We start from the raw sequence: 20,316 nt of genomic DNA, 5'->3' as shown, positions 1-20,316 counted from the left end.
AGCCGATTGGCCACCCGCGGGGCAAGGGGCGGGGCGAGTGGCCGGTGCGCGGCGCCATTCGGTAGGCGGAGGGAGGCGGCGGGGAGGAGCCATCTTCAGAGCGGGAAGGAGGCCGGGATGATGCCCAGCGCCGCCATCTTGGTTGGGGGCAGGGCATCGGAGGCGCGGCGTTGGGCGCCATCTTGGGTACGGGCAGGCGGCTCCCCCGCGCGCACGTTGCGCGGGCCGCGCCGCCATGTTGGGGGCGGGCAGGGAAGCCACGCGCCGCCGCCATCCCGGGTGAGGGGCGTCCGCCCGCCGTGCTCCTCGGGGGGCGCGCAGGGCTAAAAGTGCAGGAGTGTGTGTGATCGCAGTTAATGTCTTAAGGATAAAGATTACCAGAGAGTGAGAGAGAGAGGGAGAGATCTCGTGAGGTAAGACGTTAAACGTACCTGCCGGGACTCAGGTACCGTTGTGGCGTTTTGCTGCCCAGCTCTGCGGCCCGTCAGGGGCACTTCAGTGCAGAATTAGATCGGCTTGTCTCACTCTTAATGTCGGTCATTGCCTGTAGGCCCCACTTGTGCAGGGATCCGTGTATATTCCAGGGATTTGGGGCTTGTCAAGCCTCTGGAAGATTGGCTTTGCAAGTGCTGGGCCACCTCTGGTGAATTTCAACCGACTGTGGTGGCGTTGTGTGAGTCCCTTCTGTGGCTCCCGCAGGGTGGCCAGGGCAAGCGTGCGGGTCTGTGCCCATGCCCGAGCCTCGGGCACAGCTGGAGCCTCCCCACCACTGCTCCATGGATGAAACACTCTCTTTAAATGCAGTATTGGCTCCGTGGGAATTCCAGTGGCAGTTGCCCATTCTCTGAGCCTCACTTGCCATACCCCACGGGGATTAATTGGTCCGTTTCTAGCTAATTTCTAGTTCTGCCCTCAGCCAGGCTCCTCTGCCCTGCCAGCCTTTCCACCCAGGGTTTATCTGTGAATATATTTGGTAGTTTTGCCAAAGTACCTCTGCCAGAGATAACCTGTAAAACACCAACACCTGGGCTATGACATGGCTGTGTATGTGAGGCCTCAGAAAATTATTTTAAAAATAAGAGTGCAAATGAAATCCCTGGGCAGTGTTTCTGCTTTGTGTCAGGCAACTCTGGCAGGTACAGACATGCATTTTGCATTCTCGTGTCTCTCTCAAGTGCAAACTTGACATGTGAGTAGAAGAGAGAAATTTAGAAGTGAAGTGGTCTATTTTCTCCCAAACACGTGTTGCTGTGCCAGGTTCTCTGGCCAGAGCCCTCATTTCTCACTGGGGCAGTGCTCAGGCGTTTCAGTGGCTAGGATCAGACATTGCCTGCCTGCCTCACTCTTGTCACCCTCTGTGAAATGCAGGAGCTTCCCTTGGCCTTGGATCTTTCCAGGAGCTGAGAACTCTGAGTCCCAAATCTTTGGGTTACTGGGCCTCCAGTTTGGCCCATGTGGAGTTTAAAACTGAGGAAAAATGTGTTCTGACCTATTGCTGAAGGCAAGTAAACCCATCTGAAACCACTGGCTCCTGCATATGAAAGGCTCAGCTGCTGCCTCAGATAAGAGATTTACAACTTCGATGAGGCAAAGAATGGGAAAATGATGAGATTATAGATCCACTGTAGCTGAGAGCCAGAGAGATAAAGTGATGTGATCAAAGAGAGCAGGAATTTAGCTGCCAACACAAGCTCCCTGTGCTCCCTTGAACTGTGCCTGGTTTAAGGTGTATTTCCCATGGAGGTGTTTCTTCCATAAGTAAGGGATCCCTTGATGTTAGAGGATGCTGTGGAGACAGAATCCGTTGGTTTGGTTTTGTTTTTTTTCTCCAATGTGGGGTATTTCTGTATCCTAAGGAAGAGTACCCTGAACACCCCACAAAGACTGAAAACATTCATTAACACTCGTCACTGATCACAGGCCAGGCCAGGGTCTGATTTTCTAGTTGCTGCTGAGTTTATGGCATGTGCAGGTATTCCAGGTATCTTTCAGGTATCTTTTTTCAGGTATCTTTGGCAGAGTAAACAGGTAAATTCCACCACAGGATTCCTGATTTCCAAAGGCATTTCCTCTGCAGGTTTGGTCTGACTTGAAAGCCTCTTTAAGGTTTGTGCAAGCTCACCCTGGTTTTCCACAGTTCTTGCAGAAATGATGATTGAGCAACATTTTATCAGCCATTTTCCTGCAATAGGGAGATAATTTTTTAGACAGCATCTGCTCAGGTACTATGGGATTACAAGTGACCAGTGACACTGTTGTGGTTTTCTCTGGGCCAAATAGGAAAATGCTTTTAAGAACAAAATGAAGCTTGATATGAAAACACAGCGGGGAGCAGGACCAGCCCTTGTGTGTCCTTGTGTTTGTTTTGAAAAACAAACCCAGATGAAAATGACCATATAAAAAAAAATAGGAGGGCAAAGGGAAAAAAATGAATCAGCTTCTTTTGTATGATCCTACAGCAGCGTCCCACGTCCCACCCTGGTTCTGGCTCTGGTTCCTCTGGCCGGGAAGGGCTCTGGGGCACACCCAGCTTATTCCATTTTTGAGCCCTTCCTGCATGTGTTATCTCTTGGCATTTAATTCTCCATCAGGGAGGAAAAACTCTGAAACAAAACCGACCCTTTCCTGCCTGTTCCCTTTGTATTGTTACACAGCTCCCCAGCCCGTGTGGGGTCATGGACGCTTCTCTTTGCAACTGCGTCCTTCACAAACTGGCAAAACTCTTCTCCTTCTCCTTCCTCTTCCACCCAACGTTTCTGCCAGCAGTTTGAAAACCAAAAACAGGGGCCCAGTTCATGAACCCAAACGCTGGGGCACACTGGATACTGCTGCCAGTGAGTTGTTTTCCTGGAAGTTCCTCTCCTGCCTCATTATTCCCATCAAGACCCTAAACCAGAGAAGTCTCACAGATAACTGTGCTGCCACTGAATTCCAAAGAAACCAGGGAGCAGGGGGTGTCTCCAATCCTTCTGCTTCTCTCTGTGGCTTTTATTTATTTTCAACCCCTCTCAGCGAACACAGCGGTTTTATTTCAAAGTGTATTGGCAGCTTCAGCAGCATCTCATGGTGCCAGAACATTCTTCAGTGCATCGTTCATGATGCCACATCACCGCTCTGGGAATGGTTAGTGCAGGGCGGGCGGAGCAGGAGCACAATCCCTGCAGGGTTTGTCAGTCCAGCAGACACGTCTGGCTCTGACCCACGGCCTCCCCTCCTCGTGCCTGAGAGAAGGGACCAGGAGAGGGACCCAAAGTGCCTCTGCAGCTGGGGTGCTTGGAGGAGGAGGGGTGGGAGAGCTGGCTGTGTTAGTTCCAGCATCTGGGAGAGGTGCAGCTCATACCTGCACACACGTGGCTTTCCGAGCAGGACACAGCATGAATGAGGGGAGTGTTTCTTCCACTGATCCACGAGAGTTTGGCAGCGTGGAGTACTATCAAAGAGTGTTCTGACTGGTAGCTGATAAATAAATGGGTTTGGAATTGAGAGCTTAATGTGCTGTCAGTAATAAAAAGAAGTGTTCTTGGAGACTGATTTTTTTACAAGGGCCTGGACAAGGGGGAATGACTCCGTGATTCTGTGATTCCTAACCTGTGTATGGGCTCCCTGAGCAGGGTGTCTGTGACAGCTCTGCCACCACAGCAGCGTGAGGCCTCCTGTGCAGGGCCAGAGCTGAGCAGGTGAGAAATGCTCTGCGAGACAGGAGAACTGCACCTGGGCATTGTTCGTGTTGCCATTGCACACCCTGAGTCCCCCTTCTACAGCTGTGGGTATTCCATGCTGCAAGCACCTACATGAACTTCGAATTTGAAGCAGAATCACAAGAGCTCACATTTTACATCTTTCCTTCTTTTTAATCCACGACACAAGAGACTTCTCTGTATTTCTCCATGTTATTTCAGCACTTCCCTGTCCCCACGGCTCCTCCCGATGCTCTGGGGTGACTCATTTCCTGTGCAGGACGAAGCAGCCATTTCCTGGCTGTTCAACACAGCAGTTTTTTCCCTCCTAGTTGGGGTTGGAGTGCTGAAGATTAGGCTATGGTTTGATGAATCTCTTGATTAATCTATGGCCTGATTATACCCCCTGCAACTCATCCTAGCGCTGCTGCTCTTCCCCAGAAGTCACCTGGCAGCACCTGGGGCTCATGGCTGCCCCTGCTCTCCTGGGCCCCAGGGTCCATGATTTGGACTCTCACATTAAATTCATCACTCTAACAGTGATCACTCTGACCAGCTCTAACAGTGCCATCCTTTCAGTTACTGCAAACCAGATTTTCTCTTCATTCAACCCATTTCAGCTCATAATAAACAAGATTTTAAAAAAGCATCACAAGGCAAAGCCACTGATCTCACAGCACAGGTCAAAGCCAGGAATTTTGATTTATCCCCTAAGTGATAAAACTTACCAAAGTTGCTTATTGTCATTTGAGAAATCCAGATAAAACCTGTGTTTGTGTTAGACACAAGCTATCAGAAGGCTGGGTTGGTTCCTGTATTGATTCTGTGCCCATCTTCCCTCCAACCTGTGCTCCTAATTTCCTGAGCCACTTCTTATTCCCATCCCATGCTGTGGCTAACTTGTGCACAGCTCTTGGAGCTCAGACATTGCCTGGCCTTTGGAATGCCAGCCTGAGGTGTCACAGCACTTTCAGCACCTTCTTACTACTGGATTTTCAATTATTCTTTTAATCTTATTGGAAAACTTGGACTAATCAGCCTGCCATAGACCTGGAATGTTGGGGAAGAAACCCCCCACGCAGTAGGGATGCTGCCCTGGAGTCTGAATGGAGCACATGCGGAGGGCTGAGCCCTGAATAATTCATACCTGTAATGATTTATTCATGCCTAAAGCTGGATACCTCCCCGTGACTTTCCATTATCTCAAAGAGAAGGCAGGTTCCAATTCCATTCCACTGTCCCCAGCCCGGTGCCAGCTCCTGTGCTGGACTCAGAGCCGGGGACTGTCATCTCTCCTCAGCACAAACAGGCAACTCCTGCCCTTCAGTGCCACAGCTCTGGCCCCTGACACCCAAACTGAAATGCAGGGACAGGTCCTCCTTACACATTTTTCAGAAAGGACAGTGAGTGAGTAAGCAGGTAAAGCTCTTTTCCACGGATACACAAGGAAAGTGAGACCCTGAGGTCACGATGGTTGCATGACAAAAGGTCACTTTCTGAGCATGGAAAGCAGACAGGCCCTGACTTGGTGATGTGACACCATCGAGCTGAGCTCACTCTCCACCAGAAATTGCAGTGTTTTCCACTGTAAAGTTACAGATTCTGACACAGTTGATGCCACATTGCAGGATGCTTTTCTGCCTTTCCAGAAACCTTGCAGGAGAGCCTGGACGAAGAGAGCAGTGGCACAGACTCATCTTTCCTGCCTCCTGTGTGCTCTCAGAAAATACCATCAGGAGAGGTTTACAGGGCCATACTCTAAGTTCCTGACCTGGGCGAGGATTCTGCAAGACATTCAAATTCCGTCTGTCTAGAAAGGCTGAAAGATGATCCCGTGTTTCAGAGAGTCTCCAGACCCCCAGGCAGCACTGCTCCTCACTGTCTGGTGTGAAATTTCCTAATTGTTTAACCTGGAATCCTGACTTTTTTTGTCCTTGAAATAGGCTCTGCATCAGCATAATTAAAAATGTCAAAGAGGCTTGAGAGCCTCTCCAAGTTGCTAAAAATGAATGTGAATTTCCTCCCTGCAGCCTCACTCCCGTCTCTCCCTTGCTCTGGCCTCAGCTTTTCCGAGTGCCTGGTTCCAGCCCCTCAGCATAGTTTGCATTCCACTGCCAAGAATGAACATTTATTTATACAAACAACCCTTCTTCCAAGCACATCTCCAGCTATCCCAGGGCAGGGAAGTAAATGCCATTGCTCGTTTGTCCATAGCTCCAGCTCTGCATTTCCTTCTTGCTTTAGTCAGGGGTTTGTTTGCAGGGAGAGCTGAGTGCCATTCTGTTGCTTCCCTGTGCCCAGCAGTGGCCTGAGAAGCTCCTTCCCTTCCTTACAATTATTTGGTTTTGTGACCATTTTAAGGATCATGCCAGTTTCCTGATCAGCCTCTCGAGGGGGTTCACTGGCTCAGCAACAATTTCCAGAGTTGGAACCTGGGGGGCTCTGCAGGACTTTTGAGAGTACTCAGCCCCCCAGATCTGCTTCTCTCCCAGCACACACTATAACCTGGTGTTCCCAGTCTGAGCCACTGTGCTGTACTGGTTCTCCCAGCAGGGAAGTGGAACAGCAGCTCCCAGACGAGCAGTGCTGCAGGGCGCAGGGGAGGCAGGTGCAGCTCATGCATTATTGCTGCAGTGTCTCCATCGCTCACCTGCCAGGCTCTGTGATTGTTCCTGAAACCTTAGTTCTGCCCCTCTGTCCACAGGTGTCTCCTGTTGCATCTGCCATTCAAATGGATGTGGCACAGATGCCAGATGATTCCAGACAGGAGAATGCCACAGTCTGAGCACAGGTCATTTAAATGAAAAAGGGCCCTGACAGAGAGGCACCTGCAGAGCATCTAGGGATGCTCCCTCGGGTGTGGAGCCTGCCTGCTGCTTGCTCCCTGCTCTGAACACAGGATTTTACAGGTAGAAATTGCAGCAACATTTGAAGAGGTGTCCACAGTATAAAGGGAGGTGTGTGTGTGTCCCCAGAGCACACAAATGACACAGGTGTGTGTGCCCCCACCTCAGGCACGTGGATCACACAGGTGTGTACAGCCCAGTACTGCCCATGTGTCCCTTCATGTTTGTGTCTGCAGTCCCTAATCTGTGCTGTGGTTCCCCTGGAGCTGAGGGGGACACAAGAGACTCCAAAGGCAGAAGGAACAAGAGGACAGGAGGGATTGCCCAAATCCTGCTCCCCCCTGCCCCCAAACAAATCCTGTATTTTGGTGCCACACATGGCAGCTCAGGAGCCTCAGCTGTGCAGCTTGTTTCCACACTGAGTCAAGAACAAAGATGTCCAAACACAGCCGGCTCAGAGAGGATGGGGACAGCCATGCTCTGTGTCCAGAGGGGATGGGGACAGCCATGCTCTGTGTCCAGAGAGGATGGGGACAGCCATGCTCTGTGCCCGCCCGTGAGCCCCATTGTCACCCCGGCCAAGATCGACATCATTTCCCCAGGGCTGCAGCTCTATTAAACACAAAGCTTCAAATTATTTCCTACTTGGATCAAAGATGTGTTTGTTCCAGTGGCACTTAAGTTTAAAAGGCAGTGCTGGGGATGAATGAAACCTTCCCAGAGGCAGCTGCTGAGGCTCAATTGGTTTGTCAGTGCTGTAGTTATGCTGTGGGCATCTCGTGGTGGCCAGCCCATATGTTCCTGAAGGATGTTGTGCAGGGGAACAGCTCAGGGAAGCCTTGCTCTATGGCTAAGGGGCTTTTGCTTTCATGGTGTGAAGGTTTGCTCATGCTTCAGATGGTGAAAGTGTTCAGGAATCTCACATTCTGATTCCAGACTCAAAGCCAAAGCACTCTGGATCAAACTGGGTGCAAGTGTATGAAGACACATTGGCTTATATGCAGAACCATGAAATTGGTGGTTTGATTGTAGTCTGGGATCTGGGTGAGCAACCTGCTCCCTAAAAGCCGTCTCCTGGTCTGGATTGTACAGCAGATGCTCCCTGTGACAGACAGGAGGTGAAGGAAGCCCTCTGGAGTATGAAATGAAGCATTAAAAGAACATGAAGGCAGGAACATGCAGCTTGTGAAGTCAGGGAGAACTGAGAACACTGGTGATGCTAAAGGAACAAAAGAAACTCAATATCCCTTAGAAGTTTTAATATTTAATTGTTGAGCTCTCTGATACCAGGGCAGTGAGTGTGGCAGGCAATGACAGGGGCCCGTGCAAGGGGTGTCTCATGGGGCCCCAGCATCCCCAAAACACAGGCACAGGGGTTCCTTGTGGGCAGAGCCATCAGTTCTGTGTGCAGCTCCCTGCTCTGCACCACAGCACTGAATTCCTGGTTTTGGGTAAAACCAGCATCACCACGGCCCAAGAGAGACTCCCACTGCCTGGCAGCAGGTCTGGAAGTTGGGGATATATCACTCCTGTGCAGGTACTGCCTGCACCTTCAGTCAGAGGAGCATTTCTATGAGCTCACTCACCCTCCCTGTGGAGCCAAGTTCCCTCCAGAGGGGCAGTTCAGCTACATTTTCTTACTTGAAGGTCAGGGCTCAAAAATTCATGATAATACTTTACTGAGAAAATACTTTGTTCCATAGTGCAAGATGACAAGTTCCTTCTGCAGCAGGTGGAAGTCAGTTCTCAGAACCCTTCCCTCAGGAACAATTTCAGCTGGGAACTCCAGATCCAAACCACCCATTGGCTCTGGTTTCTCTGGAATCTGATGAGTGGAGTTGCTTGCTTTGCTCCTCCTCACACTCTGGGCAGGGTGTTAGGGCTGCAGCTTTCCTGGATCCAAGGCCAAGTGTGTGTTTCTTGTCCAAAGAATCATCCAGCTGTGGGGTTTTCATCCCTAAGGCTCACCTCTGCTCTCGAGGAGTGGGGGACAGCAATGGGGAGCCACTCTTAGATCCTGCCAGTCCTGGCTGCTACCCCAGGTGGCCACTCAGAGCCCAACAAAGCTGAGGGCTCTCAGCTCTCAGGGCAGAGAGCTTTGCTCATGGCTTCCATCCCATCCCAGGGATTGGCAGGTTGCTCTGAGTTCCCTTTCCTAACAAACACCTGTCTCCCCTCTCTCCTAGGCTGCCCTGTGCCCTGGATGAGATCCTGTCCTTGGGCAGTGCTGTGCTCTGTGGGAGGCTGCCTGCCTGACCTTGGAGCAGGTAAGGGAGACAGGGCCACATCAAAACAAGGACAGAGTAGAAAACTGAGCAGGAGCCAAGGCTCCAAAGGTGGGAGCCTCTAAGTCTCACAGATGGCATCACCAGGGATCATAAACGAATGCATTTGCCTGTGACCAAAATCCATCATCAGGGGGATGTTGAACTTGGAGCTCCTTTTGTGCTCCCCATGCCAGAGATCCAGCAGGGACTGGAACAAGCCATCCCACCTCCAGGGAGCTTCCCCTTCCCTGCGAGGTACTTTGTTACCAACACTGTTACCAACAGTGTTTTTTCCTGCCTCCAGGAGCCATTTCCCATCACATCCCAGCAAACCTCTGTAAACACCTGGGGTGCAGAAACAAACATGAGCATTTGCCTGGTGCTGGTGACACTGAGTCCTGCACCCCAGGCTGAGTCACCTCAATTTCAGAGGCTTTAGACAGGGGTAGGATGGAGCTGAGGTGTCAGTCACTAAAGATGGTTTGTATTGCAAAAGAAGTAGGTTACCATGTCCCATTGTGAACAATTACATCTAATTACAAGTCACAATAATTTATTTAATAACAAATTGCTGCCACACTCCAGCCAGGGCGTGCTGGGGAAACACGTGAGCTCTGACCTGTGGACAGGTGGGACAGGAGGGGAGAGGGTCTGGCTCAGCTCAGGGAGGGGCAGGTGCCAGGCCCCAAAACTGGGGTAAAACTCTGGGTGCTGTGTCCTGTTCCCAGCAGTGGTGTGTGGGTTTGGATTGGGTTGGATTGGTTCGGTTCAGTTTAGCAGATAGTTGACGAAACACCTTGTGTCATACAATGATTTTAGTTAAACTTTAAAAGGCTGCTCAGAAATGTAAAAAAAACACAATAAACTTCCTGACAATTAAATGGAGCAGGATTTGCGCCCTCCCCTCGCCAGCCCCAGCTGTTCGCTTTGGCTGTTTGGTACCGGAGGAGCAGCACCGACCGAGCCCGGCCCGGGGACTCGCTTCTCTCGGCCCTGCCGCACCGGTGTGGGCTCTGCCTGCGGCACCTCCCGGCAGGACCCGGCGGGGCCGGGGCGAGCACCGGGGGCTGAGCGCCCCCTGCCGGTACCGGGGCCGAGCGCCGGTACCGGAGCCGAGCTCCCCCTGCCGGTACCGGGCGGCTCCGGCCGCGGGGAGCGGGAACAAAAGGGTTCCCGTTCCACGTCGTTCCCGGGTGATTCGCGAGCCCGGCGCGCTCAAACGCGGCAGAACCGGGAGGACCAAAGGTGCTCGTGCAGCGGGAGGTACCGGAGCCACCCGGTGCCCGGCGCTTGGCGACAAACCCCGAGAGCAGCGGGTGAAGCAGCGATGCTCCTGCACGAGCCTTCTGGTCCCCAGCAGCTCGTGGGCCGGGTGAGGGGACAGATCACTGTCACACGAGCAGTGGTGGGGGACATGTCAATCCCCATGGCTGGGCTGTGCTGGTAACGTCAGGGTGCTTATCTGCCACAGTTTGCACATGGAATCGTGGGGCCAGTCCAGCCAGCTGTCCCCAGGGCACTGGCACAGGTGTGAGGTGCCCCCAGACTCCACCTTGACACTGCAGCATTTCCTGCCCAGGTCACAGATTTGGCCAATTGCTGATTGCACCTTTCCAACTTCCTCCTGGGAAATACAACATGAGCTCCTATTAATAGAAGTTTGTGGTTTCCAATGAATTTTTTTCCTTCACTCAGGCTGGTTTGGTGGCTGATCCCTGTTGGTGGCCCAGGCAGTGTCGTGCCAGCTGCCCGTGGCTTTTATTAGCATTTTTCAGAGGCCTTGATTTAGTGCTCACACTTGCATCCCAGGCCAGTGGCTCCGGAACGCAGCCCCTCAGGAGCAGAGATAATTAGAACTCAGGGAAAAAGTGGTGTCCGAGTCTTTGAACAAAAAAGGTCTTGTTTAAGGAATGTGGTGCTGGAGGCCAGTGTTTGCCAGCAGGGTCTGTCTCCAGCTTTGGTGCCTGCAGTCAGATCCTGCCCCCACAGACACTCCGGGTGGGATTTTCTGGGAGCATCTCTCAAAATGGAGGCATGATGCCCTGTAGCAAGGACAGGATGTATCCTGGGAATTGTATTTCTGCAAACAGGGCAGGAGGGGCTGGTGGAAGGATGTGGGGAAGCAGGAAGAGAGCTGAAGAGGTGCTCAGAAGATTCTTGTACAGGGCAGATGAGGAGGGAAACAAACAACACAGAGAACAGGAAAACTGATGTGCTAGGAAATGATGGATCCATCCCCCGGGCTCTTGCTAAGGAGGGTGGGACATGCTCCATGATTTCTGGCAGCCATAAGCTGCAGCTGCTCCACTCAGCTCCTGTCCTGCAGCCAGATGTGTTTGAGTGCAGCTTCAGCCCTTCCTTCCCTGACACAGCCCCAGCAGTGCCTCCATGCTCTGGCAATGCCGCACATGTTTGTTTGGGGGCTGTCCCAGGTCCCCTCACCTCCAGGGAGGGTTTCCCAAGGGAGTGGGGAAGGGGGCAGGAGTCAAGTTTAAGCACTGCTGTTCTGTATCCTGTTGTTTTCCTACCAGGATTGTTGCAGTTTCCTGCACTGTCTTATCTGGAGCAGGGAAGTCAGTGCTCTCCAATTCTCTGGCTCCGTGCGTGTCCCGGGTTCTAATCTGCAAAACAGGCGTTGGAGCCCGTGAGAGGCACCAGCCAGGGCTGTCACAGGGCAATGGGGCAAGGACAGAGGGGGCAAAGGGCTTTTAGTGCCTCCAAATTAGTGTCTTTATGTACTGCTCCTGTTTGCACAAGGCTGTGTCTGTTTCACAGATTCAGGCCTTCAGCACACCTGGGAGGGGGAGAGAGGAAGATCCCAGTGGTGACATTCTCAGGTCACTCTGTGTCTGACAGACCTTACAGGAGGATAAATCTCAGAAAGTGCTGAGTTTGCTTCCCCCCCCACCAATGACTCAAAGAACACACATAAAGTCTTAAAACCGAAAAAAGCATTTCCGTGTTTCAGTCAGCCCAAAGTTCAGTCTCCCCTGAAGTGCTGGAGACTCTAAAACAAACAAACAAAAAACAAACAAAAAAAAACCCACAACCAAAAAAAAACAACTTTTTTTTTTTTTCCCATGAGGGAGCCTGAATTCACCTAACTGTAGGTTTTAGCAGCAGACTGAATTCCCTATGAGTTAAAAAAAAATTAAAATCCTTTACTGTACAGTTCTGGAATGTCCTGTTTTCCTGCAGAAAGGTGTGGGTCCTGTACACAGTGTCCATTATCAGATGGGAGCCTCTCCTGGAAAGAGAATTAACCCACAACATCACTCCCAGCCACACAGACACTGAATCAGGCATAAGACTCCAAAAGAAACCTCAGCCCCAAACTCTAAGCCCACAGGGGTCCCAGGGTTGCTGAAAGCAGGTAAAAACTGTGGCAGTGATCAAGATGGATTTTTATTATTCAGAGGGAAGACACATATGCCAGTTCAGCCTTTGGGGGAAGGACAGTGGTCATTTTTCTCACTCAGCTGTGACTGTGAATCCAGACTGATTCCACTTGCCATTCCTTTGAGGGAATCTCAGCTGCTGGAAGTCCGAGGGCCACAGCAGCCTAAGGGGTCTGTAGCTGAGCACCAGAGCCAGTGCTGGGAACTAAATAGCAAGAGAAAAGAAAGGCTTTTCTTTCAAAGAGATCAGGAAGAGGAAGACATGTGCCTGGAGATAAGGAAAGATAAAAGCATTCCATTTGCAGAGGCCTGTGATAGGGATCAAGATGTTCATCTGCCAAGTCAGTAATTTTGTGGCCATATGACCATGCGGAGCTTCCGTTCCTGTTACCTTTTCCCACACTGACTGAAGGCACCAGATTGTTGGCATGGAAGTTCCTTTGAGTCTGTCTTTTGGGGAATTGCACAGGCTGAACATGAAGATAAAACTGTCTTTTACTTCAGGAGGGAAAATGGTTCTTCCCCAAGTTCAGCTTGTAGGGGCTCAGTGGGAGCAGGCTGTGAACTCCCTGGCCTGGGGAGGTGGGAACAGGTCAAACACCTCTGGGGAGAAGCTTGGGCAGAGCCTGTGAGGGGTCAGGGCAGCTGAAATGGCCATTGGAGATGACTCCCTGCCCTGTTTGCTGGGGTTCAGCAGGAGTGAGCTCACAGGAACAGTAGATCCCATACAAGGCCTTGATTAACATCAGGAGCTCAGATTGCATTTGCTGCTTCCAAAAAGGCTTTTATTGTCTGATTTTTTTGTTAAAGCAGCAGCAGCAGATTTCAGTAAAAAATTCTCAGTAAATCCCGCCTTTGCACATTCCACGTGCTGGCACGTGCAACAGCCAAGCATTTGGGCTAAAATTATCTGTGCTATCATTAGGAAGGAACATATGGATTGATGGAACCTAAGTGCAGAAAGGAGCTGTGTGCTGTGCTGTGCTGCAGCCTCACCCCAAAGGGAGCAGTTCCTGTGCCTCCTGATCAGCTGGCACCTGCGACAGGTGTGACCTGTTCTCTTTGGACAGGAGAGCCAGTGGGTTGGGCTGGTGCTGGATGGGCACCAAAGGCACTGGACACCCAGGGCATTGGGCACTGAGGGCACTGGGCACAGCACTGCCACGGGGCCAACACTCACAGCCATTCCTGCCCCTGTGCTGCTGGCATCACCCTCAGCCAGCACCCTCAATTTGCACCTCAGCCAGCCTTCACCCTCACCCTCTGACTACCAGATCCTCAGAGAAATCCCTGTGGACAAGCACCGTGTCCATGGATTGCAGAGCAGCCCTACAGCTGTCAGCTGGGATGGGCTTCTCCTGTGTTGCCCAGCTCTCTGGGAGAGCAGGAGCCTCGGGGCTGGAGCTCCTGTGCCTGCTCAGGTGTGCTCAGGGGTGTTCAGGTGTGCTCACAGACTGCCAGCCAGGGCCTGTTCTCCCCAAGAGCTGTGTTCCGTGTAGGCCAGAACTGCTCAAAAGAACTGCTCAAAGAATCACTTCGGATGAGGTTCTCATGTCCAGCTTTTTCAGCCTTGCCTCTTTAACCATCACTGATTGCAAAGCTTTTAATTAATCATGGACTGAGATGCGAGTGTGCAGTGTCAGTGATGGCTCCTGGGCTGCCGTGGTGCTGAGGGCATGCTACGTGTTCCCTGTGACACAGAAACAGGGATGACTTCCAGGCTGCTGCATGGAGCCTTCCAAACAGATGGGAGAGTTTTAGATTTAGTCTTTAATATAAATACGAGTTGCATGTGCAAGTCCTTCAGTTGGGAAACTGCCTCTTGTTACTGTTTACAAAGTCAAAGAATGTCAGGCTGAACCAGCCTCACTATTCCTTGTTCTCTCTCTGCAGTTCAGCACTTGGAGACACAGAGCTTGCCAACCCCAGAGCGCTGAAGGAATGGCTTGCAGAGTTCAGTTTGTAAAATTCTATTTTCAGTGTTTATATTCAGTTTCCGTTTCGTTGGTGTTGCAGAGGCTGATCCTGCAAATATTTACCCCAGTCAGGTTTTGTGTGTAGAGCTCCTGGGAGTGCAGTAGGAGCTCAGCCCAGGGAGGGCACAGACCTGCAGTGGGCTGAGCATGGAGAAATTCAGTTGCATTTTCTGGTCAGGGTTTTATATATATACATGTACACTTTACACTTATCCATGTATATAGCACACACATGTGATGATCCTTTCAGGTTCTGAGAGAGAAAGGCCATTCAAAGCATCACTTACTGATCCCCACCTGAGAGAAGGCTCAGTGAGACAAAAAGCAGCAGCATGGTGAGTGTTCTGTTACGGCATAAATGATAGCACAGACAAGAAAGAAAGAACAAATTGATTTTTAAAAGGAGTCCTGAGATGAGATTGCTGGTCTACAATTATTACACTGTTGGGGAGGGACAGAAACAGCCCCAGGACTGCTCTTGTCTGCACATCCTCTCTCACTCACGTTCTCTCCAACACCTTTACAGAGTGAGAGCGGCAGTGACAGAAGGGGCAGCGGTACCAGTTCCCTTGAAGCGGATCTCTCCAACCTTGTGATCTGGGCACACACTCATGGGACCATATGCAACCAGATCCCAGCCCTGGAATTTATGCAGAACACAGATCACGTGAGCAATGACAACGCTGTGCTGTGGATGTGCAGAGCTGGACATGCCTATCACTGGCACTGTGGGAAGTCACACAACAGAGGTGAAGAAGTGACTGAGGCTGTAGGAAGGAGAAAGAGGCTCCTGTCTTCTGAGTCTTTGGCAAGAGAATCCAGCTTTGAGGAAAAGAGGCTCAAGCTGACCCCATCACCTTTTGAGATGGATCAAGGAGATTCTGGGAGCACAGGGCCATGTGGCAGACCCCAAGGGGTCACTGAGCAGAAGGCTGACAGTGCCTACACAATGAATAACGAGCCCAAGGGGAGTCAAAATAGCAAGAAACCCAAAACATCATTCTCTGCAGCAGAGCAGCACTTCTCAATGTCTGGTAGTAGAGTCCAGACTGGGGAACAGGATGTGAAGTTCAAAAGTGACAACAACATACAGATCATCATCTCTGATGAAGAGCAGTGTGAGGCAGATAAAGACAACCAAGGAGACAGAATCAGCCCAGATAATGTGTCAGAGCCGTCTGCTGAGGAGTTGCAGATGCACCACTCCCAGAAGATGGCATTGCACCAGCCAACAGCCTCCCAAAAAGCTGCCTTTGCCCCCACAGCAAAGCCACCCCTAGCCCGTGCCTACATTCTGCAGACTCCTGTCAGCAACTCAGAGGACCTGAACAGGAACATCCTGAGGCTGGCTCCTTCCACTGCTGCAGGGCCCACGGCTGAAAATTCCAGAGCAAAGAGCCTCCCGGGGTCTGCAGCACCAAAGGAATGTTTCAAACCCCTTCCTGTCCCCAGCACTGCAGCCAAGGCCCAGCTTGAATCACAGCCCTCAGTGATATTCTTTGAGCTCCAGGCCACTGCTGCTGTTCAGCAACGTGTCGAGCTGAGTCCTCCAGCGAGTGGCACACCGGGAACGGGCTCCAGTGAGAACGGTGCTGACAATGTGGATGAGGACAGCGAGACATCAGAATCCGGGCAGACACCTTGTTCTTCAGCCTTCTGGAGTCCAGAGAGCCATCCACCTGCAGCCTCAAATCAAGGTAAGACAGCGTGGAGTTCTGTGCCTTCAGGGGTATGGGGGTGTTCCATTAATCACTTTCCTAAAATATCCACGGAGGGTGAGTTCACATCACTGCCAAGATCTGTACTGCAGCATCTAAGTAAATCTCTTGGATTTGGGGCACTCCTGTTTCTGCTCGAGGGGACTACAAAGCTCCCTGCCTAAAGGAATTGGTACTTCTGTAGGGAATGCCCTTCTCTGGGGTACCCAAAGGTGTTCTTGGCTGTGCCCCAGCCCCAACATCCCAGTTTGAATACTTTGGTCTTCCATTTTACCCAGTACCCACACACAGTATGTTGGCTGTATTTGAGAGAGTCCCTGTGAGAAACTGGAGCTAGAGCAGGGAACTCAGGTCTCAAGAGAAAGAAACAAGAGGAAGTAACGCAGAGAAATTGTGGCCAAAGCTCTGGCTGCACCAAGGCCAGTGGTAAAACCTCCCAGCCTTGGCAGTGGCAGCAGAGTGTCAGTCCTGCGTAGGAAATGCAGGACTCCACATAGTGCTTTAGTCCTCTCAAGAATGAAGGTTTTTGTATGTGCTGTCCTGCAGCACAGGGGCCTGGGCATGTCCTTGCAAAGGGCAGGGATTGCTGAGGCAGCATTTGGGGTCTGCCTGGGATGTCCTTGCAGCACCAGTGCTGGTCCTGAAAAGGCTTAGGGGTTGTTGTTCCTTGTGGAGCCATAACCACACAAACTGCCACAGTTGGGGTTTGGGAGCAGTATTTTACTATTTTCATAACTGACATCATGTGTCATGTGAAGGGACTGGGAATTCTTCTGGGAATGTGTGTAGTAGCTGTTTCTGCCAAGGTAACTGGCTCATGGCTCAGAGGAGGCCTCAGCATTATTGATTGATGAGCTGTTCCTCTCTGCACCTGGAGCAGTCAGTACAAAACAGGCCAAAACCCCAAACCAGTGGGACAGCCATCAGTCTTTCAGGATGACAACTAAGCCTGTAAAAAATAACCTGGTGCAAAAAGGGGAATCTCTAGGTGTTGGCTCATGAGCCCTTTTCCATCATCCCATCCTCAGCCCTGGACGAGTCACAGGCGAGCAGATGGAGCTTTCCAGCAATCCAAAGAATTAATTTCTCATGCTACATCGAACTAGGTAGATGTGGTATTGCCATGGCAACTTGAGAGAGAGCCCAACTGGAATCCTGGCAATCCTTTAAACAAAATCATAGTACACTTTTACTCACCTGTTTGTTCTCCCTCACCATCCACCCCAACCTTTGGTTCATGCTGTTATTTCACAGTGAAAGGGAAATTTCCCTGTATGGCAGTGAGCAGGGCCAGCTGCCAGGGGAGAGGGAACACGAAGGAGCCCATCTTTCCCTGGAGATCCGGGCACTGCTATCTTGTGGAGAACACAAATATGACCCACAGTTCTAGGGGAAGGGGTTTGGGAGAGTCCTGTCTTCTCTGAATGGCTTCCAGAAGGCAGGTAGACACTATTCTGTATCTCCTTGTGTTTTACTGATATTTGTGGATTCTTCCTGTCCACAAAGCTGTGTCTTGTCTTTTAGAGATGCTGAAGAAGCAGCAGAAAAAGAAAAGCTCTACCACTGGAGACATAAAAGTGTTTGAAGACTGGCTGAAGTTGCACCACCCCTCCGAGACGCGCAAGATCCACACGCTGCCTCCTGCAGACCTCGACCACTACCTGGTCTCGTTCTTCATCTCTGCCAAGAAACAGAATGGCGTGGATTTTTCAGCCAATTCCTTAAGCTTGTTCCGGTGCAACATCAACCGGTACCTCCAGGCCCACAATTACCAGTACAACATGTTGAGAGGGCCAGAGTTCAAGGCCTCTCAGGAAGCCTATAAATTAAAGCATTGGTGCCTGTTTCAAAAGAAGGAGGAAGGGTGGAATGTTGTGGAGAACCTGACAGATGAACACATGGAAAACCTTCTTGAGAAGGGAATTTTAAGCAAGACAGACCCTCAGGGCTTGCTGCATCTCATGTTCACCAACCTCATTAGGGGGTTTGGGGCAAACACCCACCACAAGGCCCACCAGCTGTACTGGGGACAGGTGGTGCTGGGGAAGACCAAAGGAGAGGTGGAGTACTTGGAGTGGAAGGATGATCTGAGTCCCAGGGGAAACGAAGGGAAGCTAAGCCCACAGCTCTTTGCCAAGCCTGAGGATCCAGAGAGCTGCCCGGTCGCCAGTTACAAGGAGTATGCCAGGAAGAGGCCACCAGACATGCTGGATGACAACCACCCTCTTTACCTGGCTCCCAGGTCACTGTGCTCTGTCTGGGACAAAGTGTGGTACAGCAAGAAGGCACTGTCAAAAACCAACATTGATAAGATCTTGAAAGTTATTACCCAGGAAGTCAGAGGAGACATAAGGAAGACCAAGAAATAGGGGTGTCCCTTCGGCTTTGCCCTTTCAACCACTCCAAGGCTGCTCTGAAACACAATCCTACTGCAATATTTGGTATAGGTTAAGAACAAACATCCTTCTGCTGGGTTTCACCTTGGCACTGAAGGTACCTACAGATCTGCAGTGCCTTGACTTTCAGGGAAGTTCCTTTGTTGTTGTTTCTGTTACTGGAATTGATAATTCAGTGAGTTAATGAGAGTCTTCAGTTTCACATTTGCCAAACAAGTTAATGTTCTACCGCACGGTCAATGCTGTTAGAAAACACCACTGCTGATACAGAGAGGGCTTGGGGGTGGCAGAGCCTGGCCAGGAGCATCAGCTGCACCCACATTTTGAGGCTGACACCCCACACAGCTCAGGCTGGGGCACAGACCTGCGGGGAAGGATGAGCAGCATGAGGAGAGTGATGACACTGCTAATCCCAACCTCACAGGAATACTTCTGACAAGGTTCAGGTCATTTCACTTAGGGAAAGATTTGTAGATTGAAGAAGTTGTGGCTGTTTTAAGAAGTTATTTAAAGTGTCTGACAATTGTTGCAGTGTGATGCTACCTTGGAAGTATTTGGGCTTATCCCAGGTGTGTCAGTCACTCCTCCTTTCCCCACCCTGACCCCTGCTGAGCGCTGCCTGTCACTCCTGGCATTCCAGCAGTGAGTCGAGTGATTGGGCAGATTCAAATGATGCCCTCCGCCCCCGGGAGACATTGAGCCATCCAGGTGTCCTTTGTCCCTTGAGACCTCCTCTCCCGAACCTGGTTGGTGGCTCCCTATGCCTTCCCTCCTCCCCTCCCCTGGGTAAAAGGACAGACAACCACGCGGGTCCAGGGAGTTCTGTTGGAGTTCAGAGGCCTGTGGGCCAGAATAAAAGCTCTGGATTAAAACCCTCCATCGGAACCTACTCCTTTCCTTCACCATAGCCTTAAAGGCTTCTCTGGCAGAGGGAATCCTGAGGGAGCAGACCCTCTAGGAGAGGAAGCTCCATCCCGCTGCCACTGCAGCTCTGGCATGTCTGGACTTGTCTCCACGTGCCCAGCTGCAACATCCAGCTAGCCAAAGATGTCTCTGGGGTGAAGCACCACAGTGGCCACTATTTGGTTCAGCAGCAGGGCCAGACAAGCCAGGGCACGTCCTGTCCTCAATACTGGTAACACCAACAGACAGTGTTGAAAGGCTTTATGGTAAGTGGTTTCCCTGGAGTGCAAAACACAACTCCACAAAAGCACTGGGAGGTGTCCTCAGCTCTGCTCAGCTGCCCCAGCACTGTTTAGAGCCTGTTACAGCTTGGTCAGGTTTTTGGTTGCATTGTTGGCAGAGCCAAACAAAAGAACCTTTCATTCAGTCCTGTCTGTTTGTGTCCGAACAGCAGGTGATGCTTTCCTGGAACACTGGTGTGTTCCCTGTTGTGCTCAGTCTCCCCTGCTCCCAGCCCAGTGGCACAGAGCTTTGGGCCCTTTGAAGCCCTATGAGCCATTCCCATGATGTCAAAGGAAGCCTTGGGGGTCAAGCTCTTTGCCCCAGTTGGTCTCATTCAACCAACTGAACATCAGGAAGTCACTTAAGGGCGTTTGAAGAGACATAAAATCAGACAAACTCCTCAGGTGCTGGAGGGCGCCTGCCGGCTCCTGTGGCATCACCGTGACACCACGACTGAGCAGCTGTCCCAAGGGTCCCGCCACTCCCGGGTGACCCGGCCGCGGTCACACCTCTGGTCCCCGCTTCCCTCAGCTCCCAGGCCGCCCCGGCTCGGGCTCTTTCCTCCCCGTTGCTGGTCGGTTCGGCCCACGCCCAAGGCTCGGGAACGAGCGGCTGCTGACGGGAAGAGCAGGTTGCACGATCTGCCCGCTCTGTCCCGTTACAGCACCTGGGCACTTCCATGGGGCTCCACTGGGGAAACCCCCGGGCAGCGCCCGCCGAGCGGGGCGGGGTCCGCACCGGCACCCCCGTCAGCGCTGGTGGAGCAGGGTCCGGGTCTCAGAGGGGTCCGTACCGGACCCCCGTCAGCGCTTGCAGAGTGGGGTCGGTACCGGGGTCCCGGCGGGTCCGTACC

At 51.6% G+C, this 20,316-nt stretch overlaps 1 protein-coding gene across 1 annotated transcript; it reads left to right on the top strand.

Annotated features, from left to right (window-relative positions):
• The first annotated feature begins 226 nt into the window (after positions 1 to 226).
• LOC128800472 (uncharacterized protein KIAA1958-like) lies at positions 227 to 19,155 on the top strand. Its single transcript, XM_053965662.1, has 5 exons — positions 227 to 413; positions 8,710 to 8,790; positions 14,415 to 14,499; positions 14,691 to 15,861; positions 17,407 to 19,155. The coding sequence occupies exons 3-5, from the start codon at positions 14,497 to 14,499 to the stop codon at positions 18,249 to 18,251; spliced, it is 2,019 nt and encodes a 672-aa protein (XP_053821637.1). The 5' UTR covers positions 227 to 413; positions 8,710 to 8,790; positions 14,415 to 14,496; the 3' UTR covers positions 18,252 to 19,155.
• Positions 19,156 to 20,316: the final 1,161 nt, after the last annotated feature.

The sequence above is a fragment of the Vidua chalybeata genome, chromosome 27 (assembly GCF_026979565.1).
Source record: "Vidua chalybeata isolate OUT-0048 chromosome 27, bVidCha1 merged haplotype, whole genome shotgun sequence".
NCBI classification, from domain to species: Eukaryota; Metazoa; Chordata; class Aves; order Passeriformes; family Viduidae; genus Vidua; species Vidua chalybeata.
The sequence above is the reverse complement of the archived record's forward strand: the minus strand, read 5'-3'. Positions and strand labels throughout refer to the sequence as shown.